Source organism: Loxodonta africana, chromosome 6, assembly GCF_030014295.1.
Source record: "Loxodonta africana isolate mLoxAfr1 chromosome 6, mLoxAfr1.hap2, whole genome shotgun sequence".
Classification (NCBI taxonomy): Eukaryota; Metazoa; Chordata; class Mammalia; order Proboscidea; family Elephantidae; genus Loxodonta; species Loxodonta africana.
The window spans coordinates 27,979,107-28,002,513 of record NC_087347.1 but is presented as its reverse complement, the minus strand read 5'-3'; the positions used below and the strand labels follow the sequence as shown (position 1 = coordinate 28,002,513).

Below are 23,407 nucleotides of genomic sequence, written 5' to 3'. Positions count from 1 at the left end.
TCCCGGCGGGGAGCGCGGTGAAGGGGGGGGTGGGATCTGAACATGGCGGCGGTGGTAGCTGCTACGGCGCTGAAGGGCCGGGGGGCGAGAAATGCCCGCGTCCTCCGGGGTAAGGAGAGGGACCCCGGGGAGGGCAGGGCGGCAGGGGATTACTTTTCTTTCACATCTCGCCCGGCGACAGCAAGAAGTCAAGGCTGTCCATTCATGCCCACGCCCCTCTGCAGGATCTTAAGTGACTGGGGCTAAAAGATACTCTCTAGTCCATCCCCCTGATTTAGGGTTACACGACACCTCCGGGGTCTTGCTGCGAGAGGGAGCCCCAAGGAAGCCTTTTAGACTTCCATGCTCCAGGTGTTTCACACGCACCGCAGTGCAGAGGAAAGAGCCCTGGGCTGCTTCTAGCGCCGGATAATTAGCGGTTTGACCTTGGGCGAGGGAGTCCATCTCTCGGAGCTTCAGTTTCCTGTTCTATAGAATGAGGGGATGGAATAGGCTATGTTTAAGCTCCCTTCCAGTTCTAACATTCTGCTGTTTTAAAACCTTTCCCTGAATTTCCTTTATACGGCTCATGTCAGTCCCACTGCAGTCCTTCCCGTCCAGTCGCCTGAGGAAATGAAGAACAGCGAAGCTCGAAGCTCGCTCTCCTGGCACCAGGGTGATGAACCCGCAGTGACGTCGAAGTGGCTTCCAAAGGTGCCACCTCGATGGCGATTTTCCCATTTCATTTGGATTCTCCCTGGCACGCGTTACTTCGAATTGCAGTCACTCCCCCTCCTCAGAACTCAACCACACCTCCCCAGCCCCTCCCCCAGGCTTTCTCCTCACCCCCTCATTCTGACTTTCCTAACCTCCATCCACAGGGATTCTCTCAGGAGAGAAAGCTTCCCAGAGCAGGACCCGGGCACTGCAAAGCCACAGCTCCCCAGAGTGCAAGGAGGAGCCTGCGCCCTTACCCCCTGAGCTGGAATACATTCCCAGTAAGAGGACCAAGAACCCTATGAAGGCTGTGGGACTAGCCTGGTGAGTTTTCACTGCCGCTTTGCCCACCAATGGGGAGTGGAATCCAGGGGAGGGCAGGACCCAGAAACTTCTTCAAGTTTCAAATGGTAAGCTGAATCCGAGGTGTGGGGACAGAATTGCTGGGTGCAAGGATTGGAATGTCAGAGGAATTGGGCAAGGGGTGTGGGAAGGGGTGTGGAATTGAGGAGAGAGAGTGGGTTTTCTGTGGAGTAAGCTGAATTGGTCTGGCTTGAATATGAGTCCCTGGTCTTATCCTCCCGTTAGAGAGCTTGGGGTGAGACCCAAGTTTCTGTAATTAATTAATTGAAATCATGTGAGATTATTTTAGCTGTATAGTAGCACCTAGAAGGTATTCAGTGCATTGTTATTTGAATCTGACTCTGATCTTAATACATATTTATTAATATTAAAAAAAAAGCAGGGAAAAGGAACATTTTTTTCAGCACCTGAGGTGTGCCAGTACTTTATAGTGTAATTTGTTAGTCTTTCTGAGATAAATATCACATCCCCATTTCACAGAGGAGGGAACTGAGGCTCAGAGCTGGGATTTTCACCAAGTCTTGTGACTCCATGCTCTTTCCTCCACACCAAAGTGCCTCCCAAGTAACACTTATTCAGCTTAAGGAGCAGAGTCTGAGAGGGGATGGGGAGCAGTTCAGGCAGAGGGAACCTTTGCTAAGACTTGGGAGCTGGAAAGAGGATGGACTTTCTGGAGGATCATGCACAGTCTGTGTGGCAGGAGTGCAGGGTTCATATCGGGTAGTATCAGACTACAGGGGAAAGGGGTGAAGAGGTAGGCAGAAACCCAACCACAGTGGGCCTGGTGTGCCATGCTTAGGAGTTTGGAACTTGACCACAAGTAATGAGGAGCCATTACAGGGTTTTAAGCAGGGTAGCACAGGATCCGATTTGTGTGGGGCCCTCTGGCAGCCAGCACAGAGGATAGAGGCAAGAGGTATTGCAGTATCCATGTAACTGGTGCAGCTAGAATGGGACTACCCCAACCCCTCTGGCTCAGGTCAGCCCCTCTCCAAACCCCGTGCACATCTCCCTACCCCTAGGGCCATCGGCTTGCCCTGTGGTATCCTCCTCTTCATCCTCACCAAGCGGGAAGTGGACAAGGACCGTTTGAAGCAGATGAAGGCTCGGCAGAACATGCGGGCGTCCAACGCGGGCGAGTATGAGAGCCAGAGGTTCAGGGCCTCCTCCTAACATACCCCATCTCCTGAAGGTGGATCCCGGGTGCAGGCCTGAGGAACACTGCAAACCTCCCCTAGACTGTGTTAACCATGGCCTCCCTCAGGACTGGCTGTGACTCTGGTCCTGCCACTGAGGCCCACCAGGGGGCGCCTGAAGCCCAGGCTGCTGCCACCCCTCGCCCCTCCCACATCAAGCCGGCCAAAGGCAAATAAAGTTACTAAGATTTTGAGTGGAAAGGAACAGGCCTGGGTTTACAAGTCCCTGGGGACGGGAGGGGCAGAGGGTGGGGCTCGTTACTCATGTGTGCTCCTTCTCACTGAAGCCTCAGTGTTCCCAGATGGATGGTGGGGAAACCAGAGACTTAGGCTCAACAAGCCTAGGCTCAGGCCCTGGGGACCAAGCCCACTGAGCTGCTGGCCAGGAGGGTGTGGCCTCACTCAGCCTTGAAGTAAATAATAAAAGGAATCATATAAGACATTTAGGGTGTGGAGGAAAAATGCGCTCTTGGCTGAGTCCAAATGACTCAGTTTCTCTGGGCCTCAGTTTCCTTATCTGTTAAGAGGGATTGGACTAGTGATTTCTAAGGCAGGGGTTCTGAACCTGGGGTCCATATCCCACCCCATAGGCAAAATTGTGTGCAGCTTTTTGGAGAAGAGTTAATCGCTCTCATGAGCTTTTTGAATGGGTTGATGACCCAGAAAAGGTTAAGCGTCACCTCTCTGAGAGGTCCCTTCCAGATCCAGCACTGCAGGAGTTAACACTCCCTTCTCCACAGGCGATTGCTGAGCTAGCCTATGGCATCCATCATCAGGAATTACTGGAGAAAGTGTATCAGATTATCTTAGAAAATGGGAGAAATCAAGCCAGAATGTGGAGTAGGACATGGATGCCTTGGGCAGAGCCAGACTACCGCTCCAGGGCTGACATGTTTTTCATAGGGAGAATAACAGAGCCATATAGGGTTTTTACTTCTAAACATAAAACTTTATTACATTTTTGGTTGTATCCTTTTGTGTGATATACTTAGGACCAAGTACATAATAGAGAAATCATAAATATACCCTTGGGCTGATATGGCTTCCACCCCCACCCAACAGAGCGACCCCTGCCCCTCTTCCAACTTGAGGCACTTAGTGTTAAGAAAGTGGTGGCTTGCTGAGGCGTTGGGGCTCAAGTCTAAAGTTGCCCAGCAGAAGTAAGAACAAACAGGAAGTCGTCTTCGCAGGTCCTCCCAGGGTTAGCAGGAGGAAAGAACACAGAAGTCTTTGTGGGAGCCATGGAAGGCTTGGATATCGCTCAGATGGGGTGGGGAGCCCCAAGGCATTTTCTCTGCCCCCACCCCAGTCTCTCTTCACCCAGTTACTTCCTGGCCACACTTAAAATTGTAATAAGCCACCCCATCTCCTGACCTCACTTTCTGCTCTGAGCAGCCTGAGCACAGGAAACAAGAGGTGCCTCTGACCAGAGATCTCAGAAGCACCCAGTGAGGCTCCAAGCAGCTTTGGAGGATGGTGACCTGCTTTCCATCGCCACCACAAGCTATGAGGGAGCCCAGGGCAGGAGCTGCTCTGACTGGCCCCTGTATTTTACTTTGCTTGTTCTCCTCCTCGTGCCCACACTCCACCTAGATAAACAATATATACACACATACTGAAAGAAGAAGGGGTTGAAGCAGGGAGACCAGGCCCAGCTGTATAGACCTGAGCTGGCAGGCGCCATGGGTTGCAAAAGCCTCACAGGACAATGGTCTATAAGTCCAGATGACCGGATCAAAGCTCCTGGCTTTGGGGGGCAGAGGGAGGAGACTGGAGGGGAAACCTCATCACCTTGAAGTCACTTCCCTTTTCATATTCCCTTTTAGCTACAGAATAGGCTCTTTCCATGCCCCCCTCCTCCCTGCCAGCCCCAGCTGCTAAGAAAAATTTGGTGCCACGTAGTGGCTAGAGAAGAAAGGACATCTTCAACCCAGTCCCTGCCGAGCCCAACAAGGGCAAGAGTCAATCTTGGCTCTTCAACCCCATCAGGTACCTACAATATCCACAGTCAGAGAGGCTACCACCCCCAGGACAAAAAAGGAAACTGGGCATCACTTGAGGGGCAGAAGAGTCTGAAGCCCAGACCCTGGTCACAGGGCCCAGCCCTCTAGGAAGGGAGAGCCCAGGGTGGGTGAAACGGGGTGCTCCTTAATTGCGGTCCCCAACCAGCTGCAGCACAAAGGTAAAGATGTAGACAATGTCAGTGTAGATCTGCAGGGCACCGGTGATGTAGTCCTCCGGGCTAATGGTGTGCTTCCGGTTCCCCAGAACCAGCTGCGTGTCGTAAGCTAGGAACTGCAGGGACACGGAAGTCAGGGTAAGAACCTAGAGCCCCAGTGTCCAGAGCTCACTTTGGGTCAGCAGATTTAGCCTGGGAGCTTAGGGGCACAGTGTTCTGGGGGGACACATTAATGAACTGCCTCCAAGTAAGTTACGGTTTAGGAAGGAAGACAGACACCCCAGTCTATAATGCAGCCTGCTGAGTGTTCTAATAGTAGGCAGTGTGAACAAAAGAGGGTGGGAATACCCAGAAAATTAACAGACACCTGTTGACAGTGGGGAGAGGGAAAGTCAGCTATGGCCCTACTCCCTGCCCCTCAAGCAGCCTAAATCCATGCTTCATTCCCTCAGCTCCTCCCCTCCACCCCCTCACCGCCCCATCCTGGAGAGAGGGCTGGGACTGACTCACCAGGGTGAAAGCAATGGCCCCCAGAGCGGCATACAGCATGTGAAGCCAGGGAACCTACGAAAAAGGGGAACAGGGATGGGTTAGGACTTTAACAAAGCACAAGGGCTGAGGCAGGCTCTCAGTAACCACTTCCCCCAGGGTTCTGGAATCAGAGTGGGTCAATGCAGGAAGCTAGCTCTTCATGAAGGGACTACTACTGCCTTCCAGATCCTGGAAGAAATTGAGAATGGTAATATATTTGGAAAAGAAAACAGAGGCCATCCTACAAAGGCCAAATAAAGCCAGTCACAGCATCTCTTAGCCAAGCCAATCTCCAGAGTTAGTCAAGGTACAGAGGCTTCCACTGTACTTCTGCAAGGTGGCTGAGTGGCAGCTCTGGAGGGGGCAGACCTAGGCAGGCACTGGTTGACGAGCCCCATCTCCTTTCCGCTAACCATAGTCAGCATTCAACAGAGTGGTTCCTGCAGCCCAGACTAAGGAAGAACGGCTGTGAAGGAAGGCCCCCACCCCATCCCCTGATGAGTATCAGAACCAGAGAGCACCCATAGGACAGCCCTGCTCCACACCCCTATAGGTGCCTCTCCTCAGAAGGGCAGGGCTGGCCTGCCAGGAAGTGGGTAGCCAGGCCTCATGTTTATATCCTTCCCCTTTCCTCACTCTTCCGTACATGGTTCCCCCATGTGGCTCCCCTCAGCCTGGGGGCCTCATGCTCTCCCCTAGCTGATGGACTAAAGGAGGGGCTGGATACAGCAATCCTTAAGATCCTCCCCCCACCCCCACACCCAAGCCCATCATCTCAGTCCACTGCATTCCAGAAGTCCTCAGGAAGCCTTCTAAGACTTGGTCTCAGCTGTCCAACAGATCTAATTCACCATTCCCACAGGAATGTGGTGCTGCTATACAGGGCTTCAGGTGCTGTGGCTGCCAGGGCTATCCGTCTCCAAATGAAGATTATTCCCTAACCAAAAAAGGATGGGGCCTTGGTGTTGGCACCACTGTTAGCCATTCAAGGGATTCTGGAGGACAGAGCCTGCCAGAAGCCTTTGGGACCTGGGTGGGGGCCTGTAACACAGTGCTATACAGAAAGCCTGCTCTAAGCACTGGGTTCACTGATTCCAGCCTCCTGGGACACTCACATATTTGAAGGACAGCACAATGGCAGTGATAATCCCAGTCACCATCAGCACAATTCCCAGGACACAGAAGAGGCCTGTACATGAGGTGAAGTCCACCTGCCGGGAAGGGAGCAGCAAGCAGCTGTCAGAAGACTGCCACCTGCCCCACCAAGCAGCCTAGCCAGCCTGGCCAGGCCCCACCTACCAGGGAGGCCCAGTGCTGCATCCTGCCTCTGCCCAAGGGGCACAGGAATGACTGTGACCTTCTAGGACAGACATAGGAAGCAGTTTTGTAGACACAGATATGAGGGGAAGGGAATCAAGAGCTCTAAGGGAAATGCCTGGTATAGGGGTCTGGGCCTTCCCATCTTAGGAATCCCTTCTCCTTGGCTTGCTCAACAGTCAAGTCCAAAGGGCCATGTCTGTATAAGAAAGTGGAGGGCGGGGCGGGGGGGTGGCCAGGGAGGGGCCTCCATGCCCTCACCTTGGTCTGGAAGCAGAAGATGGTGACTGAAATGGATACCACAGCAGTGATGATCATTGCAATGATGACGGCTTTGGTATTATACATACTAGGAAGGAGTCGAGAGAGGCCAAAGGCATTAGCCATGTAGGGATGACTTCAAAATCATCACTTCCAGAAAGATCCTACCCAGATTCCACCCATGCAGATAACTGCCAGCCAGGGACCCCCACTTCCCCAAAATACACACTTCCCAAGGGTACTGGGGTGAGGCTGTCCCTGAATGTACCTGGAAATGGTACCCGTCATGAAGCCCAAGGCAAGAGTCTAAGGGAGGGATAGAGACAAGAATAAAACACTTAAAAAGAAAGTCAGCACGTGGGGGGATGACCACGGTGGATCATCAGAGCTGGGGACAAACATGACTAAGTAGGGAAGTGAAAGCCACAGAGGAGACTGAGAGATAAGATGGGGGAGGGAGCCAGGGACATCCTTCTGCAACCTTGTCCCCATGCCCTCCCTCGAACCATCTCCTCCCCCTCCCCCTCCCTTCTGGACTTACAAAGAGGGTCAGCAAGATGATGTTCCATGGGAAACGGCGTCTGAAGGGAAAGAGAAACTGTGATTAAGTGACATGGGGCTGATCAAATATTAGAGGCTCTTTTAGCACAAAGAAGTGCTTGGCTCATTTCCCTGGAGGATCAAGCCTTGACTCCGAGAGGCCTTTGGTACCTGCTCAGATGTTCTATGAAGGGGCAGCATGGGGCACAGGCCAGGACTATGGAGCCAGGAAAATGTGGACTCAGCTGCAGCCCTTGAGACGGTGAGAAAGTTAGCCTTTTTGGGGCCCTAGGTTTTTCCTACCTGTTAAGTGGTTAAAATGCTACATATGTTGCAGGTTGTTGTAAGGAAGACAGGCAGACAATACACCCACATGGTCCTTTGTATACATCAGAACAGTAACTGCTATCATTATTGTCCTCATTTCTTCAAGTCTCCATTCATCTGCCATAAGGAGTCCCCTTTTTTTCCCCAAAATATTTTACCCCTCTCCCACCTTCTGCCATCCCTTCTCACTGTCTAAGCCTCCAGGACTCACCTGGGTCCCTGGCAGCAGGCAAGAGTCAGGTAGGTGACCAGGAAGACAGCACTGGGGAGGAAGAGATAAGGAGGTAGCCTGTAGGCCCAAACCGCCCCTCGGCCCCTCCTGACCCAGCCTCCCAGCCTCCCAGCACAGGAGCAGGTAGTGGGCTGGAGGCCCAAACGGCTCTCTGGAAGTCTGAGGGGAAGCTACTCAGTAGGAAGCAAGGACAAGATATCCCCCAGTCAGGTACACGGAGAACCTCTGTGACACAGGGATTCTGGCCAGAAGTAAGTGTAGGGACGCCATAGCAGATAGACTAAGGAACACAGAGACCATTTTGCAGGATGCATATCACCCCCACAGTTCCCCACCCCCACCCTCACAAGTCCTGTGATTCTGTTACTCCTCATTTAGCCCCACATACCCACACTTCTCATCACAGGAATCTGGCAAAGGCAACTTGGAAGGCCCTTCAAAAAGTATTTTGGTCCCTGCCCTGAGGAGAGTAGGTCAGCTAGGAACTGGAACTATTGCCCCTGAGCAGAGAACAGCGCACACTCACTAGGATGCATAGTAGACAGCCACATTTCTCCTCACGAAATCGCCGACTGGTTTCCTGTGGAGGGAGGAGGACAAGGGCAGCTCACACCACAACATGCCTACCTCTCTGCCAAGTCCCACCAGGCAGCCTGACTCCTTATCATCTTCTCTAACCGCCTGCCTCCCAGCTCATCTTCCCCATCCACCCATCTCTGAGAGCAGGGCTCTCCCCAACCCAAGCTCCCAGGGCCCAGGGCTGGTCAGAGTAGGGTAGAGAGGCCTAGAGACTCACACGAAGGTGAAGACAGCGATGATGGCTACTGTGATAAGCAGCTGGATGGAGATGATGGTGTAAACCTGGAACACAGGCGCAGGTCACCACCGCACTCCTGGCCTCTCCTAGGAAGCAACCAGCCCCCAAGACCAGAGAGCCCCAAAGAGCCCACCAGGGTGTCCCACTCCTTCCCTGTCTTTTAGTGGTGGCGAAGGCTTTTTTTCTCTTGGAGGATTTACTCTTACTTTGTTCTCACTCCACAGTCCTGCTGCAGCCTGGCCTAGAGGCCACCCCCACCCCACCTGCAGTGGGCAGTGTGCTCAGATGCTACACACATCCTCAGGGCGGAACACTTCTGGCTCTCCCCACCTCCTGCTGCTCCTTGGCATCGCCCCTCCCTGTCCTGTATCTGGCCTAGTTCATGAGTTACGTCCCCTGCTTCATTGCCATCACACTACGCATGATGGCCTCGCATTTCACGAGCTCTGTCTGACGTCTGTTGTGTATCTGCTCTGAGTAAAGCACTGTGTAGACATGGGCTGGGGGACAGATGGGTTAGCAATGATCATTTCCGGCTTTCAGTTGCTTACAGTGAGTCTAGCTGGAGAAAAATGTCTGGGAAGACAGAGCACTTCCCAGATTGAATGTACCCTCCCAGAACAAGGTGAGGACAGGGACACTGGGCTCAGGGAGCAGAAGAGGGAGGGAGCCAGGCCCGGAAGCACAGAGAGGGCAGCTGGCAGCTCACAGGGAATGAGTCCTGGGGTAATACTGCCTCCCTCCCCCCACCTCTTCCCACAGCCAAGGGGCCCCAGCTACATCTGCCTCCCAGCCCACATCTCACCTTTCGGATGAAGGTATGTCGAACTTTCTGGTCATCCCAATCTCCAGGCCCGAAGTTGTCACTCACTGCCCTCTCCTCCCGACCATAGCCGTCACCTGGGCCTGGGGACAGATTATATATGACCAACTGGGGACCTGGAACACGTGGCCTCAATCCCAAAGCTCCTCACACACACGCTCTCCCAACAAAGTCTCAGGTATCTCCAGCCAAAGACAAGTGTTATAACTCAGGTACTACCCCCCACAATCCAGGGCCCTCGGTGTCCCAAAGCTGGCCTGGGCACCATGTGGAGCTGTGTGACCTGCAGTGAGGGGTTCAGGTGGGAACCATTCCACCAGCATGCATTTATGGAGGGCCCTGTGTGCCCAGCACACAGCTGGCTGCCTAGTGGGGCACAAAAGCACGTGGTCCCTGCCATCCAGGGACTCCTGATCTAGGGGGCAGCCAGGCAGGAGCAGGCCGAGATCATCAGCTGGAATCCCTCCTGATGGGCACGATGCCCAGGGGATGGGTAGGAAGTGGCTGCATCAGAGCAGAGGATGGAGGGTGGGGAAAAGGAGGGCAGAAGAACACGTGTATGTGTGCACGTGCATAAGGCGAGGAACAAGGTGCAAAGACTGATCGACGTCGGGCCTCCCAGGGCGGAAGAAACGTTAAGGCCTCCTGGGACACAGATGCATCAGGTGTGTACATGCCCAGGATGAGGTGGGACTGAAACATCACTGATGTGCTACTATTTGCCTAGAGCACGTATACCCAGAAAGAGTTGGCTGCACACTTACTCCAGGATTCCGGGGACGCCTTGGGCACTCAGAACAGTCCTTGAATGCTTCCTTGGGAAATGCTTTTAAAGTCTGTGTATGAGTTACCAGGATAACAGTCCCACCACGTTCTAATCTCATTTCATTTTTGACCAACTATAGCCTTTACCTGCCATGATGTTTATCAAACTCTACTCCACATGACTTTTGGATGTTTGCAAAATCACATTTTACCTTAAAGAATGAGATTCATCAGCACAGCGGGTTTTTTTTTTTTTTAATGTGTGTTGGGTTTCAAAGGCAATTCCTAAGGAAGATGGCAAGTCTGGGTGGGTGGCAACTGCCTTGTTGGGAAACAAGGAAACGGTCCCCTAAGGTAACCACGCTGAGAATTATCCAGCTACTCTGTCATCTGGACGTGCAAGTTCTGGTGTGGGGCTTATGGACTCAGTCTCCTTACTGGATAAAGGGGCTAGCCCATGTCTCGGAAACTAGGTGCCGAGGGAAAAAGTAGCAGGGTAAAGAAGACAGGAACAGAAAGAGAGATCCAAACAGAGAAGACAAGAAAAAGGGATTAAACGGGAAGCTGATGAGAAAATGAACAAAAAGAGGTAGCCTCATCTACTGCAATTGCTGCTTCCTCCCTCCCCCCTCCATGTGCCCCTCAAGGACTCACCATAGTTCATGGGCGTCGGGTGGATGGGGGGCATAGGCTGTGGGTAGCCAGCAGGGTGACCGTAGCCAGGTTGCGGGTAGGCAGGGTAGGCAGGGTAGCCACCCGGGAGGACAGATGGCTGCCCATAGCCCCCAGGGGGTGGGGGGCCAGGGTAGAGAGGGTTGCGGTCCTCGTATGGAGGAGGGGCACTGGGGTTGGACATGGCCGCTCAAGGGCTGAGGACCCCAGCTGCTTGGACCTAAAATGGAAGACAAGAACAGCAGTCATGAGTGGCCAGGCCTAGCTCACTCAGCCAACCCACCTCCCTTCCAGCCCCAGTCCAGGCCATCTCTGTGAGGAAGAGCCCTTCATACTTTCTCTAGGTCACAGCATATCCCTCTCTGCACACTGTCCACCCCTCCAGATCAACCCCTGGCCCTCCTGCCAGCTTTCCAGCCCTGGCCCTTTCTTTGCTGTACAGCCCCCTGGCCTAGGGAAGCAGCAGGAGGGGAAATTGAGTTCTGGAGCCCAGAGGGTTTCCTGAGCATCAGTGGTATGAGAGATGAGGCACCAGGAGGAGCCTGGGAACTCCCCTGTTCTCAGTTAAAACCTTCCAGCATCGGGGACTTGACGTCAGAACCAGGGAAGAAACTGGGAAGGCACTGACAGCAAAGGCTCTCAGTGAGTCACAGGGCCAGCTGGGGCCCATTGAAGGGGTCAGCCCAGCCCCCACAGCAGCTGGCAGGAGCACCAGGCCTGAATGCCAGAGCTGGGGCAGGGCCAAAGCTCCCAGTGGAGAGCTAGAGGAACAGGAAAACAAACTAGCCCCGGTGCCACAGCCGCCAGGCCCCAGAGGGGGAAGGGGCCAGGGGACTAGACCAGGGCAGGCTGAGTCTGGGGACAACTGAGAGGCCTGGGCAAGTGGGTGCCCAGGGGTGGCCACTGGGGGCTGGGGGCTGTGCAAACGTGCAGGCCTGAGAGAGGACTTTCTGGTTTCTTCAAGTAATAGCCCTGACACATCAGATAGGCGTGTGGCAATGTGTGTCGCAACTGTTCCCTTCAATGGCCTTGCCTGGGAGTGGATAGTGAGTGCAGGGCCCCGAGACCCCCTAAAAGAGGGAGACGCACTTCCCAGAGTACCCCAGGGTCTGGAACCCCTGTGAATCCTGCCTGTCTCCCCCCAGGGCAGTGGCTAGTGGCAAGATGAGAGAGCTGAGGGGTTATACACTAGAGCAAGTCAGTACCTTCTCTGCAGTAGGAAGACCCCACAGCCAGGGCAGGGCCGACCAAGCAGGTGGAGGGAACCCTGAAACAGAGCTAGAAGGGACCTCATGGTTGTGTAGCCCCGAACACTCACTTCAGATGAGGGAACCAAGGCCCAGAACAGTGACATGACCCCTGGGGCACAGAACTGGCAGGTTAGTGGCATAACCAGAACGGGAGTCTTCAGCAGCCTGGATATATGTCCTTTATGCTATGTTGTGTTCTTTATGCCACTTCCACCAAATAAACATGCCCCAGGCCTGGTGTTTCTCTCTGAGGTGGCAGAGTTGGGGGCCTGGGAAGAGCTAAGCAGGATGCCCCCTGAGCCCTGGGAGGGAAAAGCCCTGAAAGAGTCTGGGCACCTTAACAGGGCTGCCACCACCCCCTAGGGCAGTTCCCAAGGCGTAGGCCTTCAGCACCCCACAGGGAGGAGGCACCCCCAAATTCAGGTCAGCAGATACCCTCATGGCCTCTGCTGGAAGAAAGAGAGAACCTGCTTCTCTTTGTAGGGCACCCCGAGAGTGGTTCAGGGATCAGATAAAGGATGGTCTTATCTCTTCTCTCCCTTCTTATGGAGACCAGGATAACTCAGAGAGGGGACAGTGAGTAAGCGGAGTGGGGGCGGGGAGGAGTCACAACAGGCTACGTCTCTAAATGGGTTATTTCGAGGAAAGCTCTTCTCCATCTTTCCTAAGTAAATGGGCCAGAGCCACAGCCAGCATGTGTCGGGTCACAAATAACAAAGGCCTTCCTGACAGTGAAGGATGCAAACCAGGGTGGCAAAAGGGGTAGTGGTGGCGGTACCCCCCTCCCCAGCCCCACCCCAGGACATCAGCCAGCCAGCCCTGAGAAATCCAGGCACAAAAGAGAACAAAGAAAAGACTAAAATTTCAAGTGTTGTGAGTTTAAGAATCTGAGAGATATAAACTGCTTTTGAAAATGGTTTGGGCTTATGTAAGGTTAGGGAAAAATCCATAACTGGTTAAAATATATGAATTCCCCTTAACAGGAAGAAAAAGAAAACTGTGTTCCCCTCCCTGGAGTAAGAGCCTCCTTCTCCCTACACCCTCCCATCCCTTCCCCTCTGAAAACACCCTTTGCCTCCACAAAGAGAACAGCATCCTCTTTGGTGGAAGGGGCACTGGGCAGGTCACACTTGAAGTAGGGTTATTTGTCATTATTGCCATCCTCTCAGCACCCCAGGCCTATGAGACATCCACCATTGGCGGAGGCGGGGGGCGGTATACAGGGGGTTGGCTGAACAGGGCCCAAGAAGCACTGACAGGAAAGGCCCTGGGGCTGGAAGTGAAGCCACCAAACAATGACATGACCATGACCTGCTCCGTCACCTCACAGGCCTCAGGCTGCAGCTCTGTGAAATGAGATGGGTGGGCCAGAAGATTGCTGAGCTCACTTCCAGCTCTAACACACTGTGATCCTGGAAATTATCTGAGCAGCCAGCAATGTGGGTGGGGTCAGCCCTTTGCCCAGCCAGATGTCTGCCCCGCCCTCCCTCCTCTAAGCCAAGCAGGGCAAACAACAGGTACCTACCCAGACTAAAGGGGCTGCGACCACAGAGTAAAGGGTGACGCACAGAGAGAGGCCAGCCTTGGGTGGGCCACTTGGACCCCAGGGTTCAGGTCCAGCCCAGCTGGCTGCTGACTCACAAAGACTACCTCCTCCACTCCCTTGCCCCTCCCCTTTCACTCTTCTGGTTTCAGGGGAATTCACCAGTAGTCCTGCCTGCTAAGAACCACGGGCCAGTTCTCTGAGGGCGTCACCCAGCTAGATGCCTATCCTTACCAAAGCTGGCCCAGACCACCTCACCTCACTATGCCTCGGTTTCTTCACCTGGAAAATGGGTTTAATGCTAGGAATAGTACCCTCCACAGGGTTGTTATAAAAAATGAGAACACACACACATAGAACCCAAACCCTGATAAACCCCAGTCTTGTGTCAAGCTGGCCTCTGGGGTGAATGTTAGCTATTTTTAGTTATTGTTTCATTAAATCCTTACAATAGCACTAGACATACTATTATTATTATCCTTATTTACAAACGAAGAAATTGGGGCTTAGAGGAATTAGGTGACTTGCCAAAGGTTACCTAGCTGAGGTGTGATGAGGTCAAGACTTGGTCTCCAAGACCCACACTCTTAATCACTCTGCTCTAATCCCTCATTTGGACACTCTGCTTATCCTAACTTCTCATCGCTTCTACCGTGGCTTCCTGTGGAAGACTCTCTAATGACAAACCCCCCCGGAGTTGAGCTGATGACAGAAGATTCACACAGAACCCGATGCCTGTGTGAAGCCTACCTAGTCAGCGCTGTCCATTATCCCATCATTCCCAAACCCTGTCCAACTGCCCCAAGGAGAAGAGTGTGGTTCAGAACTATTGTTAGTTGCCATTGAGTCAATTCCGACTCATGGTGACCCCACATGTGCAGAGGAGAACCGCACTCCATAGGGTTTTCAAAGCTATGATCTTTCAGAAACAGATCACCAGGTCTGTCTTCCAAGGCGCCCCTCTGAGTGGATTCAAACCACCAATCTTTCGGTTAATAGTCGAGTGCTTAACCATGTACGCCACCCACGGACTCCAGCTCAGAGCTGGAGAGTCATACATGGCATAGCTGCAAGTAAAGGCATCTAAAGTAGCCAACCTCTTACTTTACCAGCCAACCAAACACAGTGCAGGCAGGTAGAGTGACTTGTCTTTGGTCACAAAGCTGGTTCTATAAAGACATGGGTGCAGGAGAGGGAAAGAGACTCCTGGTGTTAAGGCCAGGCAGGAGAGATGCTAAACTCAGCCACGCTCACCTCTGAGCAATGCCAAGGAAAACACTGTCAGACCAGCAGGAGCCTGGGGGCCTGGAGACTGCTCCCTGGCTCCTGCCCAACCTATATGAGGACCCTGGCCACTTCCACATCACTAAGGCCTCAGCTAGGGATGAGGCTTAGGGCTGGCATCTGCCTAGCCTGTAGGGAAAGGGGGACATGGGCGGTGTTTACTTTCCTAGCTACGGCTAAAAATAAGAGCCAGAGAAGAGTGGCGAGTAGAAAGAGAGGGAAAAGGGGAGGAAGAAGATCAAAGACACAGTGAGGAAGATGCCCGAAGACTAGAATTCAGGTCATTTGAGTTCTGCTGGTAGGTATTCAAGGGGTCACAGTGTCCAGGGGCTAAAAAGGACCTTCCCACTGGAAGCCTGAATTTTCCTAAAATACAGTAGGCATTCAGCTTCTGTTTGAACAAACTCTAGTGAGGGGGGCAAGCACATTGGGTTTGCAGGCAGCTGGGATCACTGGCACATTCTTCCTCACACTGCCTATTACTGAAGCATTTAGACTGCTCTGTCCATGATCTAAGTTTGTCCTTCCCTCTCCCCACACATACACACTTGTCCCCTACCAGGAAGGAGCCAGGTCCCCACCTGCAGGGCTCCAAGGCCCAGCCTGGGATGGCCACATAAGTGGGTGGGCTCTGTCAGATGCAGAGTAGGGAAAGCACCCCCTTCCCCTGGAGCCACCTCAGTAGGTCAGTGGGATGACCACACCCCCAGCCTACTAAGGCTCAGCCTCTGCTCAGGCATCTGAAGGGTTAAGGCCCTGGAATCTGCAGAAAGGAGGCCTGAGCTACTGGGGTTACAGAAGAGTCTGTGTATGTGGGAGGGAGGGACAGAGAGGCGCAGCTGACTGGTCCAGGCCGCCTGCCCTCATCCCTGCCAGGAACCGATGCCCAGAGCCAGAACGGAAAGAATACCTCAGAGTGTGCATCACAGGAAGCCCCACCCAGCAAGCACTGAGCATGGCTCCTGGCCCACCATGCCCAGGGCTCTGACAGGCTCCTGTCTTCCTTTGCCTTACCCTACCCCAGCTCCCCCAGCCCTTCTTGTCCCCCTGCTCTCCGCTCCCCAACAAGAAAACTTACCCTCCTCCCCTAGCCAAGTAGCCCCGAGGGCAGAGGAGGAAAAGGATACATGGGAGCATCCGGGCAAGTCACAGGCCTGAAGCACTCAGGGACCAAGGGGGCCTTAATATCCTGTGTCACCTTAGTAGTCTGGTATCAGCCGAGCCTCTGGGGGTTAAGAGGATAGCGCCAACAAGGACCAAGAAACTGAAACGTCAGAGCTGGAATGCACTTGAGAAATCCTGGTCACTTGACAGACAAGGAAAGCCCAAGGCTGAGAAAGTTCTTGCCCAGGCCCATGACTGACCTCCCTCTTGGTCATGGGTTTAGAACTTCCCTTCCCAGCCCTGCCCACTGTCTCAGAGTAAGGACCCAAGCTCACATCCACAGGAGGAACCAGAACAAGACCCCCATTCCCCCAGTTCTCTCGTGTCCTTCCTGCTCAGAAAAATAAGACTCCCAAACCTCTATGCCCTCTCCCAGCTAGAAGCGATCCTGTCCAGCCCGTCTCTAGGCAGAGCAGCCTCTCTACAGACCCAGGGAGACAGAGAAGTGTGTCTCCAGCCTCCAAGGAAAGCTAGGGAGCTCTGGACAGCACGAAGGGCACAACACTGCAGCTCCCCAGTCACCCTTGTCTCTGCGGGCAGAGCTGTGTGAGCAGGGTGGGCAGGCTCAGAAACCTCAGCCAAGCCAGGACCTACCTCAGGACGGCCTGGGTGTACAGATAAGAGGAACCTATTAACAGGTGCTGGGTGTCACTTCTGAAGCATAGCCCCTATCCACCACCCTCTATGTGTTTCATCCTGTTATCTTTTTAGTTGAACTTAAAGATTGGGGGGAAGAGAGACAGAGAAAAGTGACAGATAATTAACCACCCAGGATGGAGAATGGAGACAAATCCTTCCCTGCATGTGGGCCAGAAGAGAAAGGAACCCATATTTGCTGTGTACTTAGTACCAGGTACTGTTGTTGTTAATTGTTAGTTGACTCCCAGTCAATTCTGACTCATGGTGACCCCATGTGTACAGAGAAGAACTGCTTTGCAGGGTTTTCAAGGCTGACTTTTCAGAAACAGATCACCAGGCCTGTCTTCCAGGGTGGGTGCCTCTGGGTCGGTTCAAACCACCAACCCTTCAACTAATAGTCTGAGGCACATCTAATCCTTACAGCAGCTCTATGAGGTGGATATTATTATCCCCACTCTGCAGATGAGAAAACTGAAATTCAGAGAAAAACACATCTAAGGTCCCACAACAGGCAAACAAAAGAGATGGGATTTGAACCCAGGTCTGCAGTCTGATTTTCAAGTTCATGCCCTTTCCTCTTACATCCGGCTGGAGCAAAAGCCCCAGAGGCACCCCACCAGTTATCTGTGTGAAGAGGCCACCACCTAGGATGAGGAGGGAGGTTCTAATGATCAAAAATGGCAGAAAGGAGCTGAGCAAGTTTGTTGCTGATACCAATTCCTTTTCCCTAGTGCAAAGTCAATCCTATGCTAAAGCTCTGGGTAAGGAGGCAGGGACCTGCGTTCTTGTCTGGCTCTAGTACTATCTCCACTGTGTGAGTGAGGCAAACCACTTCACATCTCTGGACCCAGTTTTCTCATCTGAAGATGAGCACCCTGAACTGAGAGGTTAAAGTCCATTCCAACTTTGACAGTTTCTGATTCTGAGTGAATCACATGCTTCCTAAAGAATCTTAGCTGGGGAGTCTACTGTTGTGAAGCTTGTCCAGAGGAAGTCTATGGAAGTCTGGTATGGGAATGGCCATAATCTTTCCCCTCCCATACCCTGTTGCTGTCGAGTCGATTCCAACTCATAGCAACTCTATAGGACAAGGCTATAATCTTTTTTTTTTCCCCGCACTGTTGTTTTGTGACATTGGTTACCAACACCACAACATGTCAACACTCTCCCTTCTCGACCTTGGGTTCCCCATTACCAGCTTTTCTGTTACCTCCTGCCTTCTAGTCCTTGCCCCTGGGCTGGTGTGCCCCTTTAGTCTCATTTTGTTTTATGGGCCTGTCTAATCTTTGGCTTAAGGGTGAACCTCAGGAGTGACTTCATCACTGAGCTAAGAGGGTGTCCAGGGGCCACATTCTCAGGCTTTAAAACTATAATCTTTATGGAAGCAGATTGCCACATCTTTCTCCCACAGAGGAGCTGGTGGGTTCATACTGCTGACCTTTTGGTTAGCTGCTCAATGCTTAACCATTGTGCCACCAGGTCTCCTTTTCTCCTCCCATACCAAAAAAACCAAACCCGTTGCCGCTGAGTCTGTTCCAACTCATAGCAACCCAAAGGACAGAGAACTGGTGTGACTGGTGGACTTGAACAGCTGACCTTTTGTTTAGCAGCTGCGCACATAACCACTGCACCGCCAGGGCTCCTTTTCTCCTCCCACCCAAACTGTTGCTGTTGAGTAGATTCCAACTAATAGCGACCCTATCAGGAAACCCACAGGGTTTCCAAGGAGTGGCTGGTGGATTCGAACTGCCGATCTTTTGGTTAGCAGCCAAGCTCTTAACCACTGTGCCACCAGGGCTCCTCTCCCACCACACTGCCTCCATAATCCTGTCTGGATCCTAAGACTAGCTCCTCCTTGGTGCTCACTTACCCCATAGCCTGCAGAGACACAGCATGACACTGTAGAGAGGAAAGAATATGAATGAGCCAGGAAGTCAAGAGTCCCAAGTTCAAGTTCTAACTCTGCCATTAACTGCTTTGAGAATCCAGACAAAGGACTCACTTAGCCTCCTTTCCCCCACCTGGGAGTGAGTGCTAATCAGCCCACATGGGGGAGAGGGGAAGGGGCTAGTTTATCCAGAACCAAAGAATAGAGAGCTAGAATCATCTATCCTGGCATTTCCCAAACTGCAGTCTAAGGAACACTGCCCCCAGGAGACCTTATTGGATGAGCTCTGAAAACCGAGGTGTCTGAGAAAGGACACTGCAACCCACATCCCCTTCTTGGAAGTCATGAAGCACAATGACATACATATTAAGCCTCTGAGAAGTCTTGCAGTAAGCAAACCTGATTAACTTTGTTTTAACCCAGCGTTCCTTCAAACTTCCTTAAGCCTGAAACATTTTTATCAATGCATACCTATTAATGTCCCATGTGATGCTGATCTAAGCCACCTTTGTTTTATATAGACCCAATCCTGAGAATGACTCCTCTCTTAGCTCCTCATATCTTAAAACCTCTTGTCCTTATACCGAGCCCCTCAGAACTGTCACATTAAGTACTAGACATGCTCCCATACATACAGTCCCAGACAGCTGCTGCTACATAACCTCCACTGTGGGATTTACCACCAAGGGCTGGGAGACATCTCCAACTAACATAGCATCAGAATGCCAGCTACCCTAACATCACCTCTATGTGATGGGAAAAAGTACAAATCTCATTCTGTACAAGAGTAAGGACTCATTATCTTCTTCCTTGACCAATGTATTGGCTACCCTCTAGGTACCCAGCACTGTGACCTGTGAACTTCTGGATATCATTTCTCCTTCAAAACAAGGCCCAGGTTTTGGTCTAGAATCCCAGCATCTTAGGGCTGAAAGATTCTGTCAAGTTCAACCCCTCCACAACATTCCCAACAGAATAGTTTCAGATTAATCTGTTGCAAAAGGGCAAATATTGTATGAGACCACTATTATAAGAACTCAAAAAAAGGCTAAAACACAGAAGGAAACATTCTTCTATAGCTATGAGGGTGGGGAGGTACGGAGGGGGTATTCACTAACTAGACAGTAGACAAGAATTATCTTAGGTGAAGGGAAGGACAACACGCAACATAGGAGAATTCAGCACGACTGAACTAAACCAAAAGCTAAGAAGTTTCCTGAATACAACCAAACCCTTTGAGGGACAGACTAGGAGGGGCAGGGGTCTGGGGATCGTGATTTCAGGGGGACATCTAAGTCAACTGGCATAACAAAGTTTATTAAGAAAATGTTCTGCATCTCACTTTAGTGAGTGGCACCTGGGGTCTTAAAAGCTAGCAAGTGGCCATCTAAGATGCATCAATTGATCTCAACCCACCTGGAGCAAAGGAGAATGAAGAACACCAAAGACACAAGGAAAATATTAGCCCAAGAAACAGAAATAGCCACATAAACCAGAGACTCCATCGGCCTGAGACCAGAAGAACTAGATGGTACCCAGCTATCCCAATGACTGCCCTGACAGGGGACTCAATAGAGTCCCTGATGGAGCTGGAGAAAAGTGGGATGCAGAACTCAAATTCTAGTAAAAAGATTAGACTTAATGGTGTGACTGAGGCTGTAGGAACCCCAGAAGACACGGCCCCTGGAATCTCTGTAAACTCTGAACTAAAACCATTCGAAGCCAACTCTTCAAAGATTAGACTGGACTGTAAGACATAAAATGATACTCGTGAAGAGCGTGCTTCTTAGTTCAAGTAGATAAAAAAAAAAAAAAGTAGATACATGAGACTAAATGGGCAGTTCCTGCCCAGAGGTGAGATGAGAAGGCAGAAAGGAATAGGAGCTGGTTGAATGGACACAGGAAATCTGGGGTGGAAAGGAGGAGTGTGCTGTCACATTATAGAGAGAGCAACTAGGGTCACCTAACAATGTGTGTATAAATTTTTGTATAAGAAACTAACTTGAGCTATAAACTTTCACTTAAAGCACACAAAAAAAAAGGTGGAAAAAAAATTACTTCTAGAAAGCCCACGTCATGGTTACCCATGCTGTTTGCAGAGGTCTTCTACCCAGTGAGCTATATGAGTTTCCATTCTCTGGCTCTCAAGCATGTGTGTCCCTTCTCTGTGGCTTCTGCTCTTTCTGAAGGGCTGGGTGGGAAGTCTTGGGGATGGAGGTGCCCTGAAGCGGATGGCTTCCTGGCTGAGGTCTCCATTTCCAGGGGAGGCAGCTAAGCTGAGGTGTCATTCCGCCAGCTCATAACATTAGGCACTCCCTACACTTATGGTATAACCCATCATTACCTCTGACGTGCCCACTTTTTTAGAAGTGAGGCACTGAAGTCATGGCACAAGCAGACAGAGGAAGTCAGGGCCCTTGACACTGTGTGGTCACAACCACTTCTTTCTAAATTATACACTGGGACTCTGAGTCCTCATGACTGGAGACAGGGAGAGCAGGCAGGTTCCCCCTTTGCCCCAAACCAAGCAGCCAAGGAGGCACTTGGGTCCCCTGCCACCAGTGGCCAGGCCAAAGGTGCCAGCTTTGAAACCAAAGCTCACCAATGAGATGAATATTTCAGAGCCCCAGAGAACTGGACACCTGAGGGACCTTCCATGGCTCCATCTCTGACCCTGGTTCCCAGGCCTACCCCTCCCGCCCCCATTTATCCCATGTCCGGGATTGTGGGGCAGAACTCTGACCCCCTGGATACCAAGTGGAGCCACATTGGAGTGAGAGGGGTTTGAGACCCCATAGGACAGGAACTGAGAGGACAAGTCTGTTGAGATTTGGCCCCCAAGATCAGGGTCAAAGCTCCCCAGCAGACTTCTACTTCCCCTCCCACGCTTCCCTGGCTCCTTCCCCAGTCTTCTCCATTTGCTTCCACGCTCTTCCCATTTCAGTTGTTTTTACTCTGACCCAAGGAGACCACTCCTCCCCGTAACTTTCTGAACTAGCCCAGGGGGCAAATGGCTGGAAGCAAAGTAATGGTGGCAGGGTGGCCACTAACCCACGCCCAAGAGGTTGGGCTGCCCGCTGGCTCCCACTGCGTCGCGGAGCTAAGGACCTTCCCTTCACCTGTTTACACCAAGGCTGGCAGCGAGGTCGGCGCCAGGTCCTGTGCTGTCTCCCCTCCTCCTCCCACCAGCTGAGGGCCACGATAGTCCCCATTCCACACAGGTGGCCGCTCGGGGGCTGCCCCGTGGACACGCCCTGCGATAGTCAGGCCACTCGCGCCAGAAAGAGGGCGACAGGAGGGCACAACCCCCATCCCACAACCAGCCGCCCAGCTCCCAAGGCTGTACTGGCGCCACACGCCCGGGGCACACAGGGAAAGCGAAACTTCAGCCCGGGCGAGAATCCCATTCCGGCGCGGCTTCATGGGCCGGAGCGGACCGGCCCGGGACTAACTCCCGGAGCGGGTCGCGCACTCCAAGAAAGTTTGGGGGCCAAGCCCGGGGCCGCCCCAGCCCTCAAACGCCCCGGCCCTTTAGCTTGCCTGGGCCGCTCCGAACGGTGCGTTCCAAGCCTCTGGGTGTTGCGAGTCCTGCTCCGGCTGGGCTGGGCTGGGCTGGGCTGGGCTGGGCTCCGCTCCGCTCTGGCTGCGCACCGCGCCCCGCCCCGTCGCGCGGGCGGAGCCGCCCCTTGGGGCGGGGCCTCGGGCAACGCCAGGGGGCGCTGGTGGTCAGCCTGGCAGACGCCGGGGGTCGGCCCTTCGTACCACCGAGGTTCTCCCAGCCGGCGCGCGCCTGTATTGGGCACGGCAGCAATTTATTAATAGCGTTGGTGGTTATTTTCGGAGTTTAAAGGCAATGCATGATCGTTGCTGGAAATTTAGAATACACACAAAATGCGAGGAAGAAAATAACTGCTCATCACTCCCAAATCCCAGCGTGAAGCAATTGGATCAATGCTTCTTTGCCTATGTATCTACTATGTACTCGTTTTTCTAGAGTAGGGTCATATTGTATGTTTTGTTTATTGCTGCATTTTCCTTAAAATTTTATCATGAACATTTTTGGTCACTAAAGGTTCTTCAAATGCGTACTTTTAATGCTGCAAGGTATTCCATCAAAAAGCTATGCTCTGATTTATTAAATCAATTTCCTACTGAAGGACATTTCAGTTATTTCCCATTTTTTATTATTATAAGTAAACCCAGTGATGAACACCCTTTCAATTCTATGCTTTTTAAAGCAAACGCGTTTCTCAGGTTTAAAACTTCCAATGTCAAAGAATAGAGATGGAACTTAGAACCTCTGTCTCTGGAAAGTAGGGCATTTTGTACTTGAAATTACTTCAACCAGGAAAACAGGTGTTAAAGTCGAAAGTCCTGAATTGCAATGTGGATTTCTACCAACCGAAACAAAACAAACAAACAAATAAACCAAACCCATTGCCGTCAAGTCAGTTCTGACTCACAGCAACCCTGTGGGACAAAGTAGAACTGCACCATAGGGCTTCCAAGGCTGTGAATCTTCACAGAAGCTGACTGCCACATCTTTCTCCTGCAGAGCAGCTAGTGAGTTCGAACTGCCGACCTTTTGACTAGCAGCTGAACACTTTAACCCCTGTGCCACCAGGGACCCTAGATCACTACCATTAGTGCACAAATTTGGGCTGGTGACTTTGCACTCACATCTCTACCCTCACAGCCATCCATATTACAGTTCCACAAGTTCAGGGAAGCTTTGAAATGTCACCTGAGTTTGTGTGGTTCCAAAGTCCATGTTATTTCCATGATGCCAAGATTGCCATGGAAGAGCAGCTTTAAGGAATTTATCTCGTGCTGATAGCTACCAATCAATACCAACACTAAAGGTCCTTCAAAGCCTAATGACACTTCTTTATTAAGTGGGCAGGAGTTAACTTGATAAAA

At 52.1% G+C, this 23,407-nt stretch overlaps 2 protein-coding genes across 4 annotated transcripts; one reads left to right on the top strand and one right to left on the bottom strand.

The window, feature by feature from the left end:
* The first annotated feature begins 11 nt into the window (after positions 1-11).
* On the top strand, positions 12-3,186 carry LOC104847202 (probable hydrolase PNKD). Its single transcript, XM_010602027.3, has 3 exons — positions 12-109; positions 861-1,020; positions 2,082-3,186. The coding sequence occupies exons 1-3, from the start codon at positions 43-45 to the stop codon at positions 2,230-2,232; spliced, it is 378 nt and encodes a 125-aa protein (XP_010600329.2). The 5' UTR covers positions 12-42; the 3' UTR covers positions 2,233-3,186.
* Positions 3,183-22,125, bottom strand: TMBIM1 (transmembrane BAX inhibitor motif containing 1). 3 transcript variants are annotated; one of them, XM_003406066.4, is made up of 12 exons: positions 22,028-22,125; positions 10,702-10,939; positions 9,265-9,365; positions 8,439-8,503; positions 8,169-8,222; positions 7,622-7,672; positions 7,085-7,124; positions 6,812-6,849; positions 6,544-6,631; positions 6,081-6,176; positions 4,945-4,998; positions 3,183-4,550 (listed from the first exon to the last, which is right to left on the bottom strand). In XM_003406066.4, exons 2-12 carry the CDS (start codon positions 10,901-10,903, stop codon positions 4,404-4,406), a joined length of 936 nt encoding a protein of 311 aa, XP_003406114.1. In that variant the 5' UTR covers positions 10,904-10,939; positions 22,028-22,125; the 3' UTR covers positions 3,183-4,403. The 3 variants fall into 3 exon arrangements, with proteins under 3 accessions (XP_003406114.1, XP_023397356.1, XP_064142757.1); XM_023541588.2 differs by lacking the exon at positions 22,028-22,125 and adding an exon at positions 15,875-18,429; XM_064286687.1 differs by lacking the exon at positions 6,081-6,176.
* Between the last annotated feature and the right edge of the window lie 1,282 nt (positions 22,126-23,407).